Raw genomic sequence first — 18,988 nt, 5'->3', positions numbered from 1 at the left:
CAGCTCAAGGCTAGTACTCTACAACTTGAGCTACGGCACCACTTCTGGTTTTCTGGTGGTTTATTAGAGATAAGAATCTCATGAAAAAAAAAAAAAAGAATCTCATGGACTTACATACCCAGGCTGGCTTTGAACCGCCGTCCTCAGATCTCAGCCTCCTGCGTAGCTAGGATTACAGGTGTGATCCCTGGGCACTGGCCTTTAAAATTATTTCTATGCCAAAATTGAATAGACTGGCCACATTTTTTTTGAAACTAGGAGTCATGATTTTTAAATTTTTTTTATTTTTTAATAATTCATATTTATATATTTAAAATCAAACACAATTAAATAGAATATTGTTTAAGTACATAAATACTTCAACTTTAGAAGAATAACAGAGGTGGTTCATACCCAAAACTTACACACAGCCTTTTTTTTTTTTTTGCCAGTCCTGGGCCTTGGACTCAGGGCCTGAGTGCTGTCCCTGGCTTCTTTTTGCTCAAGGCTAGCACACTGCCACCTGAGCCACAGCGCCACTTCTGGCCATTTTCTATATATGTGGTGCTGGGGTATCAAACCCAGGGCTTCATGTATATGAGGCAAGCACTCTTGCCACTAGGCCATATTCCCAGCCCACACACAGCCTTTTTGTTTCTTCTGTTGATAAAATGGTGTGCCTGTATGCAATCAATATTGCAATGGAATAAATTCTCTATTCATTCAAGACTTAAAAAAAATTTTAGCGGGCTGGGGATATGGCCTAGTGGCAAGAGTGCTCGCCTCATATACAGGAGGTCCTAGGTTCAATTCCCAGCACCCACATATACAGAAAATGGCCAGAAGTGGCGCTGTGGCTCAAGTGGCAGAATGCTAGCCTTGAGCAAAAACAAGCCAGGGACAGTGCTCAGGCCCTGAGTCCAAAGCCCAGGACTGGCAAAAAAAAAAAAAAAAAAAAAAAAAAAAATTTTTTAGCAAGTGTTTATTCTAAGAATGACAGAGTTAAAGTAGGAAGGAAAGGATAAAGGGACAGACTATTTTCTGCTCCTCATTCAAGAAAACGGATGTTAAAGACTCTTATTTTTCTTTAATCAGAGCATGACATTTCTTGATATGATAGAGAAGAAACATATTCTGGAAGATTATTTTCACCTCTTGGAAAGATAAAGATTTTAAATTAGAAACAAACTCCTTGAAGCATTTGGTTGCATTTAAAATTTTTTCTATATAAAGATCTTTTATGTATAGAGGCAAATTTCATTTCTCTACTTTAATGATAGCTGCAGTCAGGGGCTTCATCTTTTTCTTCTCTTCCCCCACATCACCTCTCCTTATAGTATCCACTTGCCGGGCAGCCCATTGGTAACACATCAGTCCTGGGCTCAGCCAAAAGACAGAGACTTGTGTTGTGCTGTGACATGACCCAGATCTAGGAACATTGGCAGATGACTTAATTTATCAGCATCTTAATGACTCTCTAAAAGAAAGAAAATAGTCTTGATAGTTTCAAAAGTTTAAATGAAGCAATAGGTGCAAAGGCACACAATGCACACAGACACTCTTAAAACTATATAAAATGCACGTAGCATAAAACTTACTATTTCAATCACTTGGCTGTATAATTCAGCTGCATCAAATACATTTGCGGCATTGTGCAGCCATCATCACTGTCCATTTCCAGAACTTTCCATCATCCTAAATGGGGTACTCTGTGGTCACCAAATAGCAACTCTTCAGTCCCCTTCTCCATTTCTCTGGTAGCCTCTGGTCTTTTCATTTCTTTTACAAGTCTAGGTACTGCCTGTAAATGAAATCACATAGTATTTGCTATTTTCAGTCTGGCTTTTTAGTTAGCATAATGACTTCTCAAGATTCATCTATTGGGCTGGGAATATGGCTTAGTGGCAAGAGTGCTTGCCTCATATACATGAAGCCCAGGGTTCGATTCCCCAGCACCACATATATAGAAAACGGCCAGAAATGGCGCTGTGGCTCAAGTGGCAGAGTGCTAGCCTTGAGCAAAAAAGAAGCCAGAGACAGTGCTCAGGCCCTGAGTCCAAGGCCCAGGACTAGCAAAAACAAAACAAAAAAACCAAAACATTCATCTATTATAGATGAGGTCAGGATTTCCTTCCCTTCCCCTTCCCTTCTCTTCCCTTCCCTTCCCTTCTCCTTCCCTTCCTCCCTTCCTTTTTCCCTTCCTCCCTCCCTCCTTTCCTTCCTTTTCTTCTTTTGTGTTGGTATGAGGACTTGAACTCTAGACTGCTTGGCTTTTCCATTCATTGCTGGTGCTTTACCACACACTTAAACCACACCTTTATTTTTGTTTTCTTGGTGATTAATTGGAGATAAGAGCCTCGGCCTTGTCTTACCTGGGCTGGCTTTGAACCATGGCTTCAAATCTCAATATCCTGAGTTACTAGGATTATAGGTGTGTGAGCCCCCGGCACCTGGCTATTTTGTTTCTTTTGAGGGTTGTATAATATTTTATTGTAAGTAAATACTATATTTTGTATATTTATCTGTTGTTGAGTAGTTGGGTTACTTTTACCTGTTGGCTATTGTGACTAAAGCTGGTAGGAACATAGATATCCAGGTATTTTTCTAAGTCTCCAATTTCAGTATTTTGACCTGGAAGTAAAATGGTTAGATATTATGCTAATGGTTTTAAAATTATTATTTTTTTCTTTTGGTGATGCTGGAGCTTCAGCACAGGATCTTGTGTATTGTAGGCAAGTATTCTGCTACACCACGTCCCCCACCCCACAACCCATATGGTATTTCTTTAACCATTTTTTTTCAAGTGATACCCTATTTTAAATACCTGTTTAATTGGTTGTAGTGTTTCAACTCCCAAGTGGCATCTTTATTTATAGTAGTAATCCCCTCTTTTTGCTGCTTATCTTATTAAGGTATGATTGACAAAATCATCTACATGTATGATGTAGCATATGATACTTTGATATACTCTATATACATGTGAAGCAAGTCAATGAAGCTAATTAACATCATCACCTTACATAATCTTTTTTTGTGTGTGTGGTGAGAACATTTGAAGTGGACTGTCACCACTTTTCAAGTGTAATTACCATGCTATAGGGTAGATCTCCCAAACTCTTCATCTCCTCCAAAGGAAACATTGTACCCTTGACCATTTTTCATGCCCTCATTTCCCATGCCCTTCTTCCATCCTGTGTGATCTTCTAAGTGTCACAGCTTATGTGATATGAATCAGGACAGCACAGTGAAGTCAGCTTAAATTCCAGGACTCTAGCAATACCTTGCCAAGATGGCAACCCTTGGTTCTCAGAAATTTATTAGCTGTACCTTGAGACATCATTGAGGGGGATGATTTGCTCAGTTGCTTCTCCAAATGAGTTTGGGAAACAAGACCTGAGGACCTCAGGTCCCCAATGGGTATAATAGCTTCTGCTTTGGATCTTTATGTAGGGGCTGAGGAGACTGAAGAGGGCTGAAGACAGGCTGATGGCTTCAGATACTGGGTTCCAATATCTCACCATGACAGCTGAAAATCCAGCACCAGGAGACATGTCTCCGCCCCCCCTCATCACTTGCAAGCTCTGCCTGTGTGAACAGTCTGTGGACAAGATGACTACACTCCAGGAATGCCGGTGCATCTTCTGTACAGCTGTAAGTCTCCCATGATGCTTTCATGATGAACAAGTCCAGGAGACATTTCTGTAGCTCCGTTTGTTATGATATTATCCTGCTCTGGAAAGGATTGGGATCATTTTCCCAATCACATACAGAACATGAAATCCCATGTTCATTGTGCTTCTTTAGTAACTAGAATGGGTAGCTCAAATACAATGTTTAGATGAGATATAATGTGTATGTGAAATATAATTATTGACTGGATAAGTAGTCTGTTCTCTCTGCAAGAAACAAAATAGAGGTGTATTCAGGTTAGTAGAGTTCTTGCCTAGCATGGGTGGGGGATGGAAGACTAATAGAGAACTGTCATCATGTTTTAGTTAACTGTCATCTCTGAGAACTGTCATCTTTGAGTGATAGAGAAGTCAGGTAAATAGTTTATGTCATATGTTTTCCTCATATACTTGCTCATTTCCTACAAATATCATGATGTACAAGTTTTTTGCTTTGTCATATCTCTTCTTTCTTTTGTTCCTCCTTCCCTCCCTCCCTCCCTCTCTCCCTCCTTCCCTCCCTCCCTCCCTTCCTCCCTTCCTTCCTCCCTCCCTCCCTCCTTGTGTTGGTACTGGGGCTTGAATTCTGGGTCTGGGCACTGTCCCTGAGCTCTTTAGCTCAAGGCTAGCACTCTACCATTTGAGCCACAGTGCCTGGCTTAGCTTTTTTTTTTTTTTTTTTGCCAGTCCTTGGCCTTGGACTCAGGGTCTGAGCACTGTCCTTGGCTTTTCTTTGCTCAAGGCTAGCACTCTGCCACTTGAGCCACAGTGCCACTTCTGGCTGTTTTCTCTATATGTGGTGCTGGGGAACTGAACCCAGGGCTTCATGTATATGAGGCAAGCACTCTTGCCACTAGGCCATATTCCCAGCTCTGGCTTAGCTTTTTTGCTGAAGGCTGGTGTTCTACCACTTGAATCACAGCGCCACTTCTTGCTTCACTTTGGGCTTTTTGCCAGTTAGTTGGAGATTAAAGTCCCTTGGATTTGTCTGCCTGGGCTAGCTTCAAACTCAAATCCTCAGATTTCAGCCTCCTGAGTCCCTAAGATTATAGACGTGAACCACTGACACCAGGCCTCTTCTTTTCTTCTGTTTCCATGACGTGCCAAATGCCTAAAGATTCTAGGAGGCTAGCTTGCTTCTTTTAGTATGGTGGCCTGGTACCAGTGTTACCACTCTAAAGAGGTTTTTTGTTTGTTTGTTTGTTTTTTGTTTTTGCCAGCCCTGGGGCTTGAACTCAGGGCTTAGGCTCTGTCCCTGAGCCTCTTTTGCTCAAGGGTAACTCTCTACCACTTGAGCCACAGTGCCACTTCGGGCTTTTTCTGTGTATGTGGTACTGAGGAATCAAACCCAGGGCTTCATGCATGCTAGGCAAGCAGTCTTCCAATAAGCCACATTCCCAGCCCTGAAAGAGTTTTTTTTTTTTTTTGAGACAGGGGACAGACCGATGAGTTTCCATAGGATTGAAAGATGGCAAAGAATGATATTGTTTGTTCATTCAAAACAGCAACTGTGTCCAAGAACTTTTGTGAGAAAAACTGTCTTTTTTTTTAAATCAAAGTAAGTTGCTTAAGAATTCCTGTTTGGACTGGTGGCTTAACTCTTGTTGATTGTTCTGCTAAGACAATATCAGCAAGTACTGAACTGAAAAGAGGAACTGCTTTTGGATAAGGAAAGAGTTTTGAGATGTAAAGTTTTGTCTTACCTGGGTTTTCCTTGGAGGGAATTAAGGCACACCTCAGAAGACACACCTCAGATTGTTCACAAAATAGCTGAAGATGTGCGTGTGATTTGAGATTACTTGTGTACTGTTAATCTTATTTCAAAGTCTTTTAATAGTCACTTTGTGTAAATACATCTTACCCTAGTCAAACTAGCCAATCACAAGCAGATTGTGAACCTGAACTCAACCAATCTAAGCAGAGGGTCAGGGCTTACTGGTTAGGGATAAATAGGAAAGCAGCCTGCTTGTGCTTGCTTGCTGGATTTCTGGCTGATGACACACTCTTCTCTAGGAGTATGTTTTGCCTTAGTGAGATACTTCTTTATTTTCATGTCTACTGTTGTGACTCCAGTGGTTCTTGGAGAGCTTATTTATAACATTCTCCTAGACACCAGGAATCACTAAAGATACAAAATTCAGTAAGGATCCTTGCTCTTAGGAGCTAGTCTTATCAAACAAGGCTATATGATGAACAAAAAACCTAGTAAGTTGGTGTTGGATGATAGGGCTTAGGAATAAGGAAGAGCCTGGCAAAGGAGAATAGGAGTATAGAGTCTGGGGGAACTGAGTTTTCAGTATGATATTCAGGAGCAGGCCCCTTGGAGGAGCCATATAGATGCTTCTCCTTCCTCATCTTGCCTGTGTTGCTTTATAGGAAGACTGGAAATCACCTTGTCATTCTAAAACAACTTTAGTTTCCTTCAGTCTTGCTTTGTTTCTGATAATTTCCTTCAAAAAGATAATTTCTCTGTCTTTCTCAGACACGTTTCTAACCTTTGCTAATCCTTGAAACACATGAGTCAGAAGCAACATTTGGTGGAAACCAGGATGGAAAATTTTCTCTGAGGGTTACTGGTGTTTAAAAGCAGGAGATGGAATTCAATTTTCTTGCTATGAAATTTCATAATGCAGTATTCAACTCTGTGTGTCAAACAAAGGTATTTCATATTCATAAGAAGCTCAAACTGATATTAGTGTTTCAATAGATTTTATGACGTTCCTAATGAAACACAGCACAAATCCTTCTCATTTCTCCTTCAGTGACTTGGGGGCTGGAGTTCATGCAATGAGATCATTCTGTCATCTAGACTCATGTGTCCTCCTTGTGAGACAGGCCTCAAATACAGAAAGTCAAATGCCTTGATATTTTTTGGTACTTTTCCAGTTCGGGAACTTTTTTTTTTGCCAGTCCTAGGGCTTGGGACTCAGGGCCTGAGCACTGTCCCTGGATTTTTTTTGCCTAAGGTTACAACCTTACCACTTGAGCCACAGCACCATTTCTGGCTTTTTCTGATTATGTGGTGCTGAAGAATCAAACCCAGTGCTTCATGCACGCTAGGCAAGCACTTCACTGCTAAGGCACATTCCCAGTCCACAATTTGGGAGCTTTTTGTACTTGTAAGTATGAACCTTTCCTGGCTTTCATTACCTAGGATCTACCAAAATAGCTACATGTCTATAGTTACATGAGTATTTATAAATTTGCAATTGGGAGAATTAAACTTTTCTGAAATGCTACTTTAACTTTTTAGTTTTGTTGTTGGTTGTGGGGACTGTGTGCTGTCCTTGAGCTCTTTTGCCCAAGGCTAGCGTTCTACCACTTGGAGCTACAGCACCACTCTGGTTTTCTGGTAGTTAAATGGAGATAGAAGATTCTGCTGCACTGGTTGGTTTTGAACAGTAATCCTAATATCTCAGCCTCCTGTGTAGCTAAGATTCAGGTGTAAGCCACCAGAGCCCAGGCAACTTTTTTTTATTTTATTAGAAATCTATGTTTTTCTTTTCCTCCTTCTCCTTTTCTTCCGTCTCTACATCTTTCTCCTCTTTTTTTGAAGAAACAGTTAAAATGTGCCTAACACCTGTAGACATTTAATTTGCACTAAAGATATCAAATAACTTATGTGTTTTCAAGACTAAAAAAATAGTCCTATCTTTTTAAAACAATAATTGGATGAGAAAGATTTCTCCTGTGTAATGTTTCTGAAATGGCTTTATTAAGGATTCCTCCATCTCCACCCACAATTGTTGGTCTTCCTGCTAGATTTGGTGCTATGCCATCTCTATTTATGGATTTAGTGAAGCTTTGTAAACACTGCGTCTTTGTCCCATCCTCCCTACAGGCATTCCTGACTGATTTGCTGAGAGCTTAACTTCTTTCTGCTTCCAAGGTCACTGTGTTCCAGTTCTAGCTCTCTGCCCAGCTCAACTGTGTGGTTGGGCAAATGATTAATCTCTTGGACCTCAGATTTCTCATTGGTAGAATGAAAGTGCTAGGTTGGATCCTTCAGGTAGGGGCTTAACATATTCTGTAAGTGCCAAATGGGCTGATGGAGATCTGACTTGGCCATTGACTCTGTGTGTGTGTGTGTGTGTGTGTGTGTGTGTGTGTGTGTGTGTGTGTGTGTGTGTACCAGCCTACAGTCTTGAACTCAGGGTCTGGGTGTTGTCCTTGAGCTTTTTTTTTTGCTCAAAGCTAGTGTTTTACCGTTTGAGCCACAGCTTCACTTCCAGATTTTCCATGGTTAATTGGTTATAAGAGTCTCATGGACTTTACTGCCCAGGCTGGCTTTGAATGAAGTGCTATCTTCAGATCTCAGCCTTCTGATTACAGACTAGGATGTCAGGTAGTGAAAATTCTGAGGATTTGCTGGCTTGTGAACAGTATTAGCTTCTGATTTATTTTGGCCACTATTTCTGTCTGCTGTAAACTAAGGAAGAATAGACGCAGTTGTTGCTTGTTTTTATAACCTAGATAATTTCACCTGAAGAGAAGGTGGTATGTTGGACATGGCCTATTTGCCTTTCAGATTAAAGATGGGATGTGCAGAGTGAAAAAGAAAATAAAGTCCAGCCATTTTCTGGCCTTTATTTTCCATTATGATTTATTGGCTCTAGGTAGTTAGAACTCCTTTTTACTACTCATTTCTCTGGGCCAAATAGATTTTCCGATGTTTAAAAAGTGAGGGGAAATATAAAAACGTTTTAGACCAAACCCTTCTTTTCCTTAGGGCCTGCTGGGTGACCTTTAAGAAAAGTGAATAGATACCTTGGGAGACATTTACAGTTCTGGAAGATCTGCATCATACGTACGTGTGCGGTGTGTACGTGTGTGTGCACATGCACACACAGGCTGGTGACTGGCAATGGATCCTTCTTTCCTAGTTCTAACTGATGTCTGTACTAGGGAAAGAAATGCCATTTTTCTACTCCATTACCATTTTTCCACTGCCATATGATACGGTGGTGAAGGCCCATATATAGAATCAGGGGGACTGAGACTCGTGCTCACGCTTTGCCATTTACTCATGTATGACTTTGGAGAAGTTCTTCAGCATCTCTAACTCTGAGGTTTTTCACTTGGAAGAGGGAGGATGGAGGGAAACATAATACCTGTCTCAGGTTCTTTTAGGAGGCATAGAAAAAATTCTAGTAAAGCATCTAACTCAGTGTTAAGTCCATGGTAAGCTGACCACCTCCTCCTCTTCCTCCTCTTCCTCTTCCTTCTCTTCCTCTTCTTCCTCCTCCTCCTCTTCCTCCTCCTCCTCTTCCTCCTCCTCCTCTTCCTTCTTCTCCTCCATACTTTCCTTTCTACATTCCATTTTTCTGTCTTTCACAAATGTTGTAGCGGGCTGGGAATGTGGCCTAGTGGTAAAGTGCTCACCTCATATACATGAAGCCCTGGGTCCGATTCCTCAGCACCACATACATAGAAAAGAGCCGGAAGTGGCGCTGTGGCTCAAGTGGTAGAGTGCTAGCCTTGAGCAAAAAGCCAGGGACAGTGCTCAGGCCCTGAGTTCAAGCCCCAGGACTGGAAAAAAAACAAAACAAAACAAAAATGTTGTAGAGCTGGGCACTGGTAGCTCACACCTGTAATCCTAGCTACTCAGGAGACTGCGATTTGAGGATCATGGTTTAAATAGCCAACCTAGGCAGGGAAGTCATTGAAACTTTTATCTCTGGAAGTAGAGCTGTGACTCAAGTGGCAGAATGCTAGCCTTGAGCAAAAGAAGCTAATGACAGCACCCAGGCTCTGAGTTCAAGCCTCAGGACTGGGCATGGAAAAAAAATTCAAATACTCAAAAAGTGTTGAAGAAAGCATGTAATCCTAGCTACTTCAGGGGGCTGAGATAGGAGAATTGCCATTTTAAGCCAGCTTAGTTAGGCAGGGATGTTTATGAGACTTTTATCTCCAATTAACCAGCAAGAAGTGAGAGTGCAGTTAGGGCTTAAATAGTAGAGTACCAGTCTTAAGTGAAAAAAATGAAGGAACAGTGCCTAGGTCCTGAGTTCAAGCCCCAGTACTGTGTGCACACACAGACACAGACACAGACACACTCACAGACACAGACACAGAAACACACAAATACTGTAGAGCAAGAAAAGCCTAAGACTGGCTTCCATATTAGCTTTTTGTGAAAAGTTGTTGAGATATAAGTTATTTCAAGTTCACAATTATTCTGAGATATTCAAAGACTAGCAAATAGGAATGAAAGAGAGGGAGAAAGGAAGAAGCCGAGGAAGAGGAGGAGGAGGGGAAGGAAGAATGGAAAGAAGGAAGAAAAGGAGAGGATGAGGAAGAAGAAAGAGGAAGAACAGAATTGAATTTATCCAAAGTGTGGTTTGCAGCTAGCCTTCTGAAACTAAAGTTCCAAAAGTATGTCAGGATAAAGATAGCAATACAAGTTTAAAAGTGAATCAGTGAAGACATTTCTGATGGATGCAAACAATTCAGCTAGAAGAGCTACTTACCCCAAGGAGAAGAATAGTGTAATTATTTGTTGCCATGATGTGTTAGTATAGTGTCACAAGTACCTTTCATGGTGAACTCTCTGCATCTGCAAGAAATAGGTAATGTCACAGAACTGTTTTCTGCCCCTTCTTATGGTCATGTGACCTTCCAGTTTTCCCTTTAGCTCTGACATTACCTATCTCTCCAGAGTTCCAAATATTTCTTTTTTTTGTGGTTAATATTATAACTACAAGGGAGGAATGGCTTCAAGATAAAATAATTAATACCTTTGGGGATGAGCTTTAGTTTTGAAGGCGAAAATATACAATGGAATATTTTCCTTCAGTCCTCAGTTCTAAACATGAATGTCTTTGCCTGTTGTATGGAAACCTTTCCTTATCAATCATTTTAAATTTTCTATTATTCAGTTTTATTTGCCTCTTCCTCCATATATACTTAGCTTCTTATAGACAACCTATAAGCAAAAAGAAAAACAAATTCTGCCTTATTTACACAAAGGCTTTGTTGATTTTATTCTATTTCATTGTGTATTATTTTTCAGTAACAGAATAGAAGACAATTAAATTACTCTAGAGGAACCAAATTATTCTTGTAATTTTTAAAAGCAACATTCCTCCTACAGTGAATGATTCTGGACAGCATACAAAATGGAAGACAAGGGACTAAAGATAAGCATGATGCATGGCATAAACGAAACAGCAAGCAAAGAGTTAATTAACATTGCAATAGTTGGAAGATAGTTCTGTGGGTTCTGAAATAAAAGAAATCCCCTAAGAGCCAGAAGCTTGAAAAAATATACAAAGAGTTCACATTCAAGTGCAAGAGCCTTTTCTTCAGGACTCAGATCCAAATATTTCTAGTCTTATTAGATGGGCAGAAGGAAATTCTGCATGTTCAAAACACTGTTGGCAGGGTGCTAGAGCCTCATACCTATGACCCTAACTTCTCTGGAGGCTGAGAACTGAGGATCCTAGTTTGAAGTCAGCCTGGGTAGACAAATGCAAGGAATTCTTACCTCTCCTAAACCAACTGAAAAGCCAGACGTGGAGCTGTGGCTCAAGTGATAGAGTACCATCCTTGAGCAAAAAAGCTAAGCCAGAGAGAGAAGTCCTGATTTCAAGTCACAGTAACAGCACAAAACAAAACACAAAGAATGACAACAACAACAAAACCCCCACAAAATGTTAAGAACACTTTATTATTCTGTATTTTGTATACAATATATGAGCCTGCAAGGTTAGCTTTATGCTTTGCTTTGAGTAGTCAACAATAAGTGAATTTATTCATGTCTCTATAAAATTACCCTAATATACTCACTGTTTATAGCTGTTCAACATAATAATCATAATAGGATGACAATGAAGTCACTGGCTTAAAATGCCAGTTTCGATGTGTTATATTTTTCCACTGACAAAAGAGCTGCTTGCAGATCAGGAGGCCTCTAAAGGGTAAATGCTACTGCATGGGAAATGGGTTAGAGATGACTCAGGAAGGTGTTGGCTACTTAATATCCGTAATCTCATCCACACCCCGTGCGTACCACTCACTTACTCAAAGCAAGTAGTGAAGTGTGGCAAGACAGGAGAGCACAGCAACAGAAAAACATACTGTAAAGGCCTAAGAATTTTGATATAGTCCTAGAATTGGAAGGAAGATTAACTTAGGTCTTCTAGTTCACCTTGACCTTATGAAAGAAGCCCTTTCCTTGGTTTGTTTCTCAAGAGTGAGTCTCAGTGTTTGCCTGGGCATCATTTATTCAAGAGCTATCTACTGTGCCAGGCATAATTCTGATGGTTAGAATACAATGGTGAGTGATCAGATCAGAGTCTGCTATTTTTAACAGTTCAACCTTTATTGCACAATACAGATGCTAGCAAGTCAATGCAGAAATCAGGTGATTGTGTGTGTGTGTGTGTGTGTGTGTGTGTGTGTGTGTGTTTTCTCTGCTGGTCCTGGGGCTTAAACTCTGGTCTGGTCTCTGTCCCTGAGTCTCTGTGCTCAAGGCTAGCATTCTACCACCTGAGCCACAGTGCCACTACGGCTTTATATGTGTAGTTTATTGGAGATAAGAGTCTCATGGACTTTCTTTCCTGGGCTGACTTTGAACTGTGATCCTCAGACCTCAGCCTCCTGAATAGCTAGGATTACAGGTGTGAGCCCTCAGTGCCCAGCTGGTGTGAGCTGGTGTGTGCTTTTGAGAGACAAAGCAAGATGTAGGGAAGGTAACGAGTAGCTTGGGGGATGAGCTTGGAGGCCATGCTCAGTGGTCAGAGATGTCTCACTGGGAAGGTGTTATTTGAAGAAGGACTTGAAGGGAATGAGGACCAAGCTATAGAAATACCTAGGGGAAGAACATTAGGCAGGGGGAAGCAGTATGGTGGTCTCAGGTTGGGAGTGTGCCTGGCATATTTTGATGCAGTCAGGAGACTAGGGTGGGTGGAGAAGAGCATGTGTATGCCCGCACATATGTGTGCACACATGCACACGCAAGTGAGTTGAGGTGGGAGGTGATGTGTTTGTGTGTAGAGTGTGAAGGGCCTTGCAAGTTAGGGTAAGGATCTTGAGCTCAGTGGAATTTGAGAACAGTCTTGTGAGTTTTGATCTGACCGTGTTTTAAGTGAAAGTGGATTACTATTGATTTCTCTCTCTCTCTCTCTCTCTCTCTCTCTCTCTCTCTCTCTCTCACTTGTTCACTCTTTTATGCATTGTCTTGCAGGACCTAGTGATCCTGTTTGGCTTTTTTCACTCATGTCTGGAATTTTGCCACTTAAGCCACACTTCTACTTCTGGATATACATATGTGTATGTGTATGTGTGTGTGTGTGTGTGTGTGTGTGTGTGTGTGTGTATTTTTTGGGGGGGAGGAGGCTTGAACTGGGATCCTTAGCTCTCAGCCTCTCAGCCTCCTCTGCTGCTAGGATTGTTGGGATGAACCACTGTGTACACTACTTTTTTTTTTTTTAAGTCAGTCTCTCCCAAACTTCCCATGATCCTCCTTTCCTCCCACTGACTCTAAATAAGGTGTGGATAAAATTGCTTCAGTGTGCTGTATCCCTTCCTGGTCAATATATTTATATATTTCTATAGAAATTGGAAAACACTTCTTAATTTTTTTTCTAGATAGAGTTCTTTGAATGTACTCACCTTCTTGGAATGGGAATGTTATCGAATCGTACTTTATACCCCACCTGCCCCCACCCTACCCACATAACACTTTTGAAATAAGCATCACTTGCACAACCACTTGACTGTGTTCATGGGTTTAACGAGTACTCCAGGCTTTTTTTTATGTTGTTTGAGAAAAGTAAGATTGTAGGGGGTGCTATAATATAGAAGAAGATTTTCTTCATGCTTCACCAAGAGTATTAGGGAGAGATGAGAGATTGGTGAACTATAATTGAATGTTATATACAGGGTTTTTTTCTTAAGTTTTAAGCAATGTTTATTTTTATTTACTTAGTGCTGGTACTGGGGCATAAACTCGGGGCTTGGGCACTGTACCTTAGTGCTATGTTTTGTTCAAGGCTAATGTTCTACCGCTTGAGCTACAGCTCCATTTCTGGCTTTTTAGTAGTTAATTGGAGAGAAGAGTCTCATGGGCTTTCCTGCCCAGGCTGGCTTCGAATTTAGACACTCAAACCTCAGTCTGGTGAGTAGATAGGATTATAGTCATGAACCACTGACTTCTGGATTTTTAGCGGCTAGTTGGAGATAAGAGCCTCACAGACTTTTCCTGCCTGGGCTGGTTTGTAATTTGGAACCTCAGATGTCCAGATTCTTGAGTTACTAAGATTTACAGATGTGACCAAGGCCCAGTGTAAAACAATGTTAAAGAGCAGTCAAAAGTAGGCTAATCATGAGAGAACTTTTCCCTATTAAGTCATCAAACGTCATCTCCCTATCCTTTTGGAATGGTACTCTTTTTTCTAACATCTTCTAAACCTCTTATCTTCATCCCGTTTCTGCTTCGCCCCTTATCTGATCTTGCTGGGGCTGTGTGCCTCTTGTAGAGAAAATGGGAAGCAGCGGGTATAATTGCTGCTGACACTGGAGGTACAGTGCTCTAGGAGAACATATGAGAACGCCACAGAACTAAACTCAAGAGGTGGTGAAGGTTTCCTGAGGGCTGAGACTGACAGGTGAGCAGGAAGATGAGCTGCTAGCTGACATTGCTCCCGGGGGAAGGAGCCTTATGTGGGAGTCACAGGGAGGGGAGGAGAAGCCACCAAGGAAGGACACAAGACAAACACATGGCTGGAGTGCTTCCCCAGACAGGCCTGGGACCCTGGGCTTTTTTGCTCAAGGTTAGTGCTCTGCTCTACCATTTTCAGCCACAGCGCCATTTCTGTCTTTTTAAAATTGGAGGTAAGACTCTTAGAGACTTTTCTTGCCCCGGGGGGCCGCAGACTGGGATCCTTAGATCTCAGCCTCCTGCGTAGCTAGGATTAAAGGCCTATTCCTAGCTTTTTTTTTTTTTTTTGCCAGTCCTGGAGCTTGAACTCAGGGCTGAAGCACTGTCTCTGGCTTCTTTTTGCTCAAGGCTAGCACTCTGCCATTTGAGCCACAGCACCACTTCTGGCCTTTTCTATATATGTGGTGCTGAGGAATTGAACCCAGGGCTTCATGTACACGAGGCAAGCACTCTTGCCACTAGGCCATATTCCCAGCCCCTCATGCTGTTTCTTCTTCTTCTCCTCCTCTTCCTCTTCTTCTTCTTCTTCTTCTTCTTCTTCTTTCAAGTTAAAAGATGAATTTATTGGGAAGTTCTGTATGGACTAGTCCCAGCTTTCAGAAAAACATATAACACAGAACAGGACAGTGGCACAGAGATGTACTTCTGGAGGATTCCAACAAACCAATTCAGCTCCAATGGAGAGCTGAATTGGGACGCCATGGGGATGACAGACACAAGAATTGAACATGTGGCATGGCGTAATGGCACCTGAGCTGGCCCGCCCATAAATAGGGTCAGGTCAGGGGGCAGGGTCACAGGAAGTTCCCAGTTCTAAGCACTTGACAGACAGGTTTACTAACCTATAGGCCAAGTGCCCACCCTGTCTCTTGGGGTTCAGGAACTCCCATTACCTGGGGATGGGGCTTCCCTTCCTATAGGAATCCAGGCATGTCCATCAAGAACTGGCGTGGGGATTGGGGAGGGGCACTATTGTTTACAGTGAGAGGGAATCTTCCTGGGCCTCTGAGCAGGGGGGCTTTTTTCTTCATTGCATACTTGGTGCCAGTATGGTTTGGGGTTGATTTTATACCTTAATATTCAAAATATTGTTGAGTTACACAAAACAGACTGTTTATTGAAACACAGACAGGGGAGACATGAACAATGGCAATGCTTATTAACATGGTCCTAAGGCAGTAAGAAGTACTTCATCACAGAAAAGGCTGACTTCAATGATGACATGTTTTGTGTTGTCAGGAGGTGTGAGGTCAAAGGAAGCTGAGGACAGGTGAATGGAGAGAGGAAGGAGGGGCAAATGGAGTCAGGATATTCAATGCACATGTGTAATTTGAGGGGGTAGGTGGGGTCGGGAGAGATGGGGGCGGGTGGAGAATGATGGAAGGGATGACACCAATCAGGATGCATTGTATTCCTAAACTGATTCATAAATTAAAACCCTTTCATAATTAAAAGAAATTTTAAAAAATACAATAAAAGGAGATGTTGCTCCTAAGTGGAAAATGAAATTTCAAAATTTTAGCTTAGTTGAGGCCCCCAAAGCTTATGGGTTTGCTAGAAAATCTAAAATCCCATTTTGTAAAGGGGTTCTGCCTGATTTCTGCCATGGATTCCACGTGTACAATGGCCCTATTTGGAGCTAGGTGAGACAAGGTGGCCCCTCATTTCCATGGGAAGGAAAATGAAAATAAAGGCATCAGTGGGTTTGAATCACCATCTTGTCCTTCCTTTGTGGCTCCTTAGGGTCTGTCTCTTACTTCCCATGTGAGCACGCGCTCAGCCTCTCTGAACTTGAGTTTATTCATCTATAAAAATGAAATCCAGGAAGGAGGAAAAACAAAGACATTTGCATATCTACCATGCTGTGTATATTACACACAGGGACTGTTTTCTATTTTTTCTACGGACTCTTACCTTCAATTTACATATAAGGAAATCAGTGCAGAGTTAAAAACCTTGCCTAAAGTTCCTAGATCATAGCATTGTTTCAGTGAAATAAGAAGCACTTCTCTAAAAATTTTGGTGTATGGCCCCTTAGATTTTGGTTTTATATGTCCCTTAATTTTTTTCTTTGGGTGTAAACGATGGATTAGATATTTTAGTTCTAAAAACTAGAAATCATTGTGATGTAGCAGGAAAGCAAGCAGAATGGGGTCTCAATTATACATGCCTTGGTTAACGTCTCAAGTCTTGTAGTTTAGTACATGGGAAATGAGGGTAAGTTGCACAACTGGTTTGTGTGAAACGGTATGATATCAACCTCCAAGCTGCTTTGATGGGAAAGTGAGAAAATTTTCAGATACTTAATGATTTTACTTAGCTCTCTGTTACTGTAACAAAGATTTGATATAATCAATCTAGAAAAAGTTTCACTGTTTGGGATGGGAGGTTTTTGTCCATGATCAGTTGGTTCTATTTCTTTTGGCTTGTAGTAAGGTAGCAAACCATGTACCTGGTGGGCAGGGAGACCAAACAGATAAGGAGGTCAATTCTCACAGTGCTCTCAAAACTCCTCTCCTCCTGCCCTGTGGTCTGAAGACCTTCTAGGAGGCCCTCCGTCCCTTTTATAAGAGTGCGGAAGACCATTCAGGAGAGTAGAGAGCTCTTGTGACTTAATCCCTTTGCAAAGGCCATACTTTGTGTTACTGGCATGTTGAGAACTGAGGTTTCAGCATGGGGTCATGGTGATTCAAACCATAGCAGAGTTTCACGTAAACTGTTTACCTCATCCCATATCTCTCCTTTGCCTTGCTTTGCGTGGCACCATGTTAATATTCATTCTGAATTCTCCATTGGAATTTAGCATGCTTACTTAGATTGAGTTAAATGGTGATAGTTTTCTTCCCCCCTTCAGATAACTTACATAACTCTACATCATGGCTGAAAGAGTTTCTTGATCCTTTATTGATGAAGGGTTTATTTCTTTTTGTGTCGTATGTTCTTGGAGATCTGGACACGTTGCTGAAGGAGTTCATGTAGGGACTCTCACAGAGGGAGGACGGGGGTGGGGGTGGGGTGGATTTAGCCAGCTCCAAATCAAGGGTGTGTTTATTCTCACAGGTTTTGCTGGGCCTGTATGCTAAGACTTTGGTGCCAGCCTGAGGGCTTGCAGTTCTGAGGCGTAATGTTTCTTTGGAGGAAATGGAAGGATGTAAACTTGGCAGGCTTTCTTGTTTTCTTTCTCCCAGAGCCATCCATTGCTTTTCTGAGTGTACTGTGTCATGGGGTAGCACCTGGCTGAGAGAGATCTCTTTGGGAGTAGTGTACGAATGGGTGCCTCCCTCTGTGAAGAAAAGCAGCCTGGGTGGGAAGAAAGGAAAAGCCTCCAAAAGGTCAGTGGAAGGGTTATTGAATTTCTTAGGTTGGAAGCAGATCTCTCCAGGCTTAGAGCCCGTGGGGCTGCTCTGATAGGAGTCTTCTTCCAGCTTGGCATAGTCTATTGCTTCATTGTGGAGACTAGGACCAAGGCTGTAGCATTTCCAGTGAATTTCTCCTCAGACTTATTTCTGCCACTGAGTTTCTTAATTTAGGCAGTTTCATGATCACTGGAGCCAAAGATAGAAGTGTTTGATTGCTCTTGTTTGGTGGGAACTGGAGGTACTTTTGATTGGAGCCCAGACTTAATCTCCCATATTGAATGACCATTCTCAAACTTACTTGAGGTGGACTTTTGTACCCTTTTCCAGAAAAAATATAACAGTATTATTTTGTGTTAAAGTGTTTAAAGGCTATCTCTCATTAGAATTTAAAAATTTTGCATATATAATTTTCCATTATACTTATGAGACTAATTCTTTTGGAACTAGCTGAATGCATGTAAGATCTCTGGGGATGTTGATGAGAAAACATGAGAATTCTATACACATATATTTCTTGCTTTCTGTGGTTGATTCTTGGATGGAGGAGCTCTGGTGTGACATTGTAATCCCTTTTGCAGTATTTGTTGTAATAAATAAAATATCTTATGAAGAATGCCATGTCATTTGACATGTTAGAATTTAAAATATTATAAAAAGGGCCTAGAGAAATCCTATATTTGAAAAAAAATTAAATGTGTTGTAGGAAACACTAGAAATTGTCTGGTAGTTTGGTAGTAAAATCCTCAGTTAGATCCTCTTGGAATTCTTGAGAGCTATGGAGGGAGTTAGAAGAATAGTCCTTGGTATGTGATCTCATGACCTTAAAATGTTTGCAAATTGGCTGGGCACCAGTGGCTCATGCTTGTAATCCTAGCTACTCAGTAGGCTGAGATCTGAGGATCACTGAAACTAGCCGGGGTAGGATAGTACATGAAACTCTTACCTCCAACTAGCCACCAGAAAACCAGGAGTGGCACTGTGACTCAAAGTGGTAGAGTACTAGCCTTGAGGAAAAGAGCTCAGGGACAGCACCAAGGCCCAGAGTTAAAGCTATAAGACTGACAAGAAAAAGAAAAGAAAAGAAAAATCCTGTATATTGTACCAAACCACTCAAATAAAATGTTGACTATTCCAAATAAAAAAGTGTTTTCTTTCTTAGTTTAGGTCATATGGGCTTATGAAATGTTCCATTTGAAATATTTCCCTTAGAATTTGTTAGCTGTGAAGGAAATTGTATATTTAGATATCGATGTAAAATGCCACTGTTCGATGCAGTACAATGTTTAAAATGTGACTAAATGATTGGTAATTTTCTTTGT

General features: G+C 41.4%; 1 protein-coding gene and 1 long non-coding RNA gene across 4 annotated transcripts in view; both read left to right on the top strand.

The window, feature by feature from the left end:
- Rnf144b (ring finger protein 144B) overlaps positions 1 to 18,988 on the top strand; it is a 161,120-nt gene that overhangs the window by 99,416 nt on the left and 42,716 nt on the right. For all 3 annotated transcript variants that reach the window (XM_048348403.1, XM_048348402.1, XM_048348401.1), the window contains exon 2: positions 3,430 to 3,630. In XM_048348403.1, coding sequence (XP_048204360.1) covers positions 3,466 to 3,630 — 165 coding nt within the window. In that variant the 5' untranslated portion in view covers positions 3,430 to 3,465. The remainder of the gene's footprint in view (positions 1 to 3,429; positions 3,631 to 18,988) is intronic.
- LOC125352985 lies at positions 3,657 to 18,718 on the top strand. Its single transcript, XR_007211226.1, has 3 exons — positions 3,657 to 3,931; positions 15,959 to 15,963; positions 18,706 to 18,718. It is a non-coding gene; the product is annotated as an uncharacterized LOC125352985 (long non-coding RNA).

This window comes from Perognathus longimembris, chromosome 6 (assembly GCF_023159225.1).
Source record: "Perognathus longimembris pacificus isolate PPM17 chromosome 6, ASM2315922v1, whole genome shotgun sequence".
Taxonomy (NCBI): domain Eukaryota; kingdom Metazoa; phylum Chordata; class Mammalia; order Rodentia; family Heteromyidae; genus Perognathus; species Perognathus longimembris.
The sequence above is the reverse complement of the archived record's forward strand: the minus strand, read 5'-3'. Positions and strand labels throughout refer to the sequence as shown.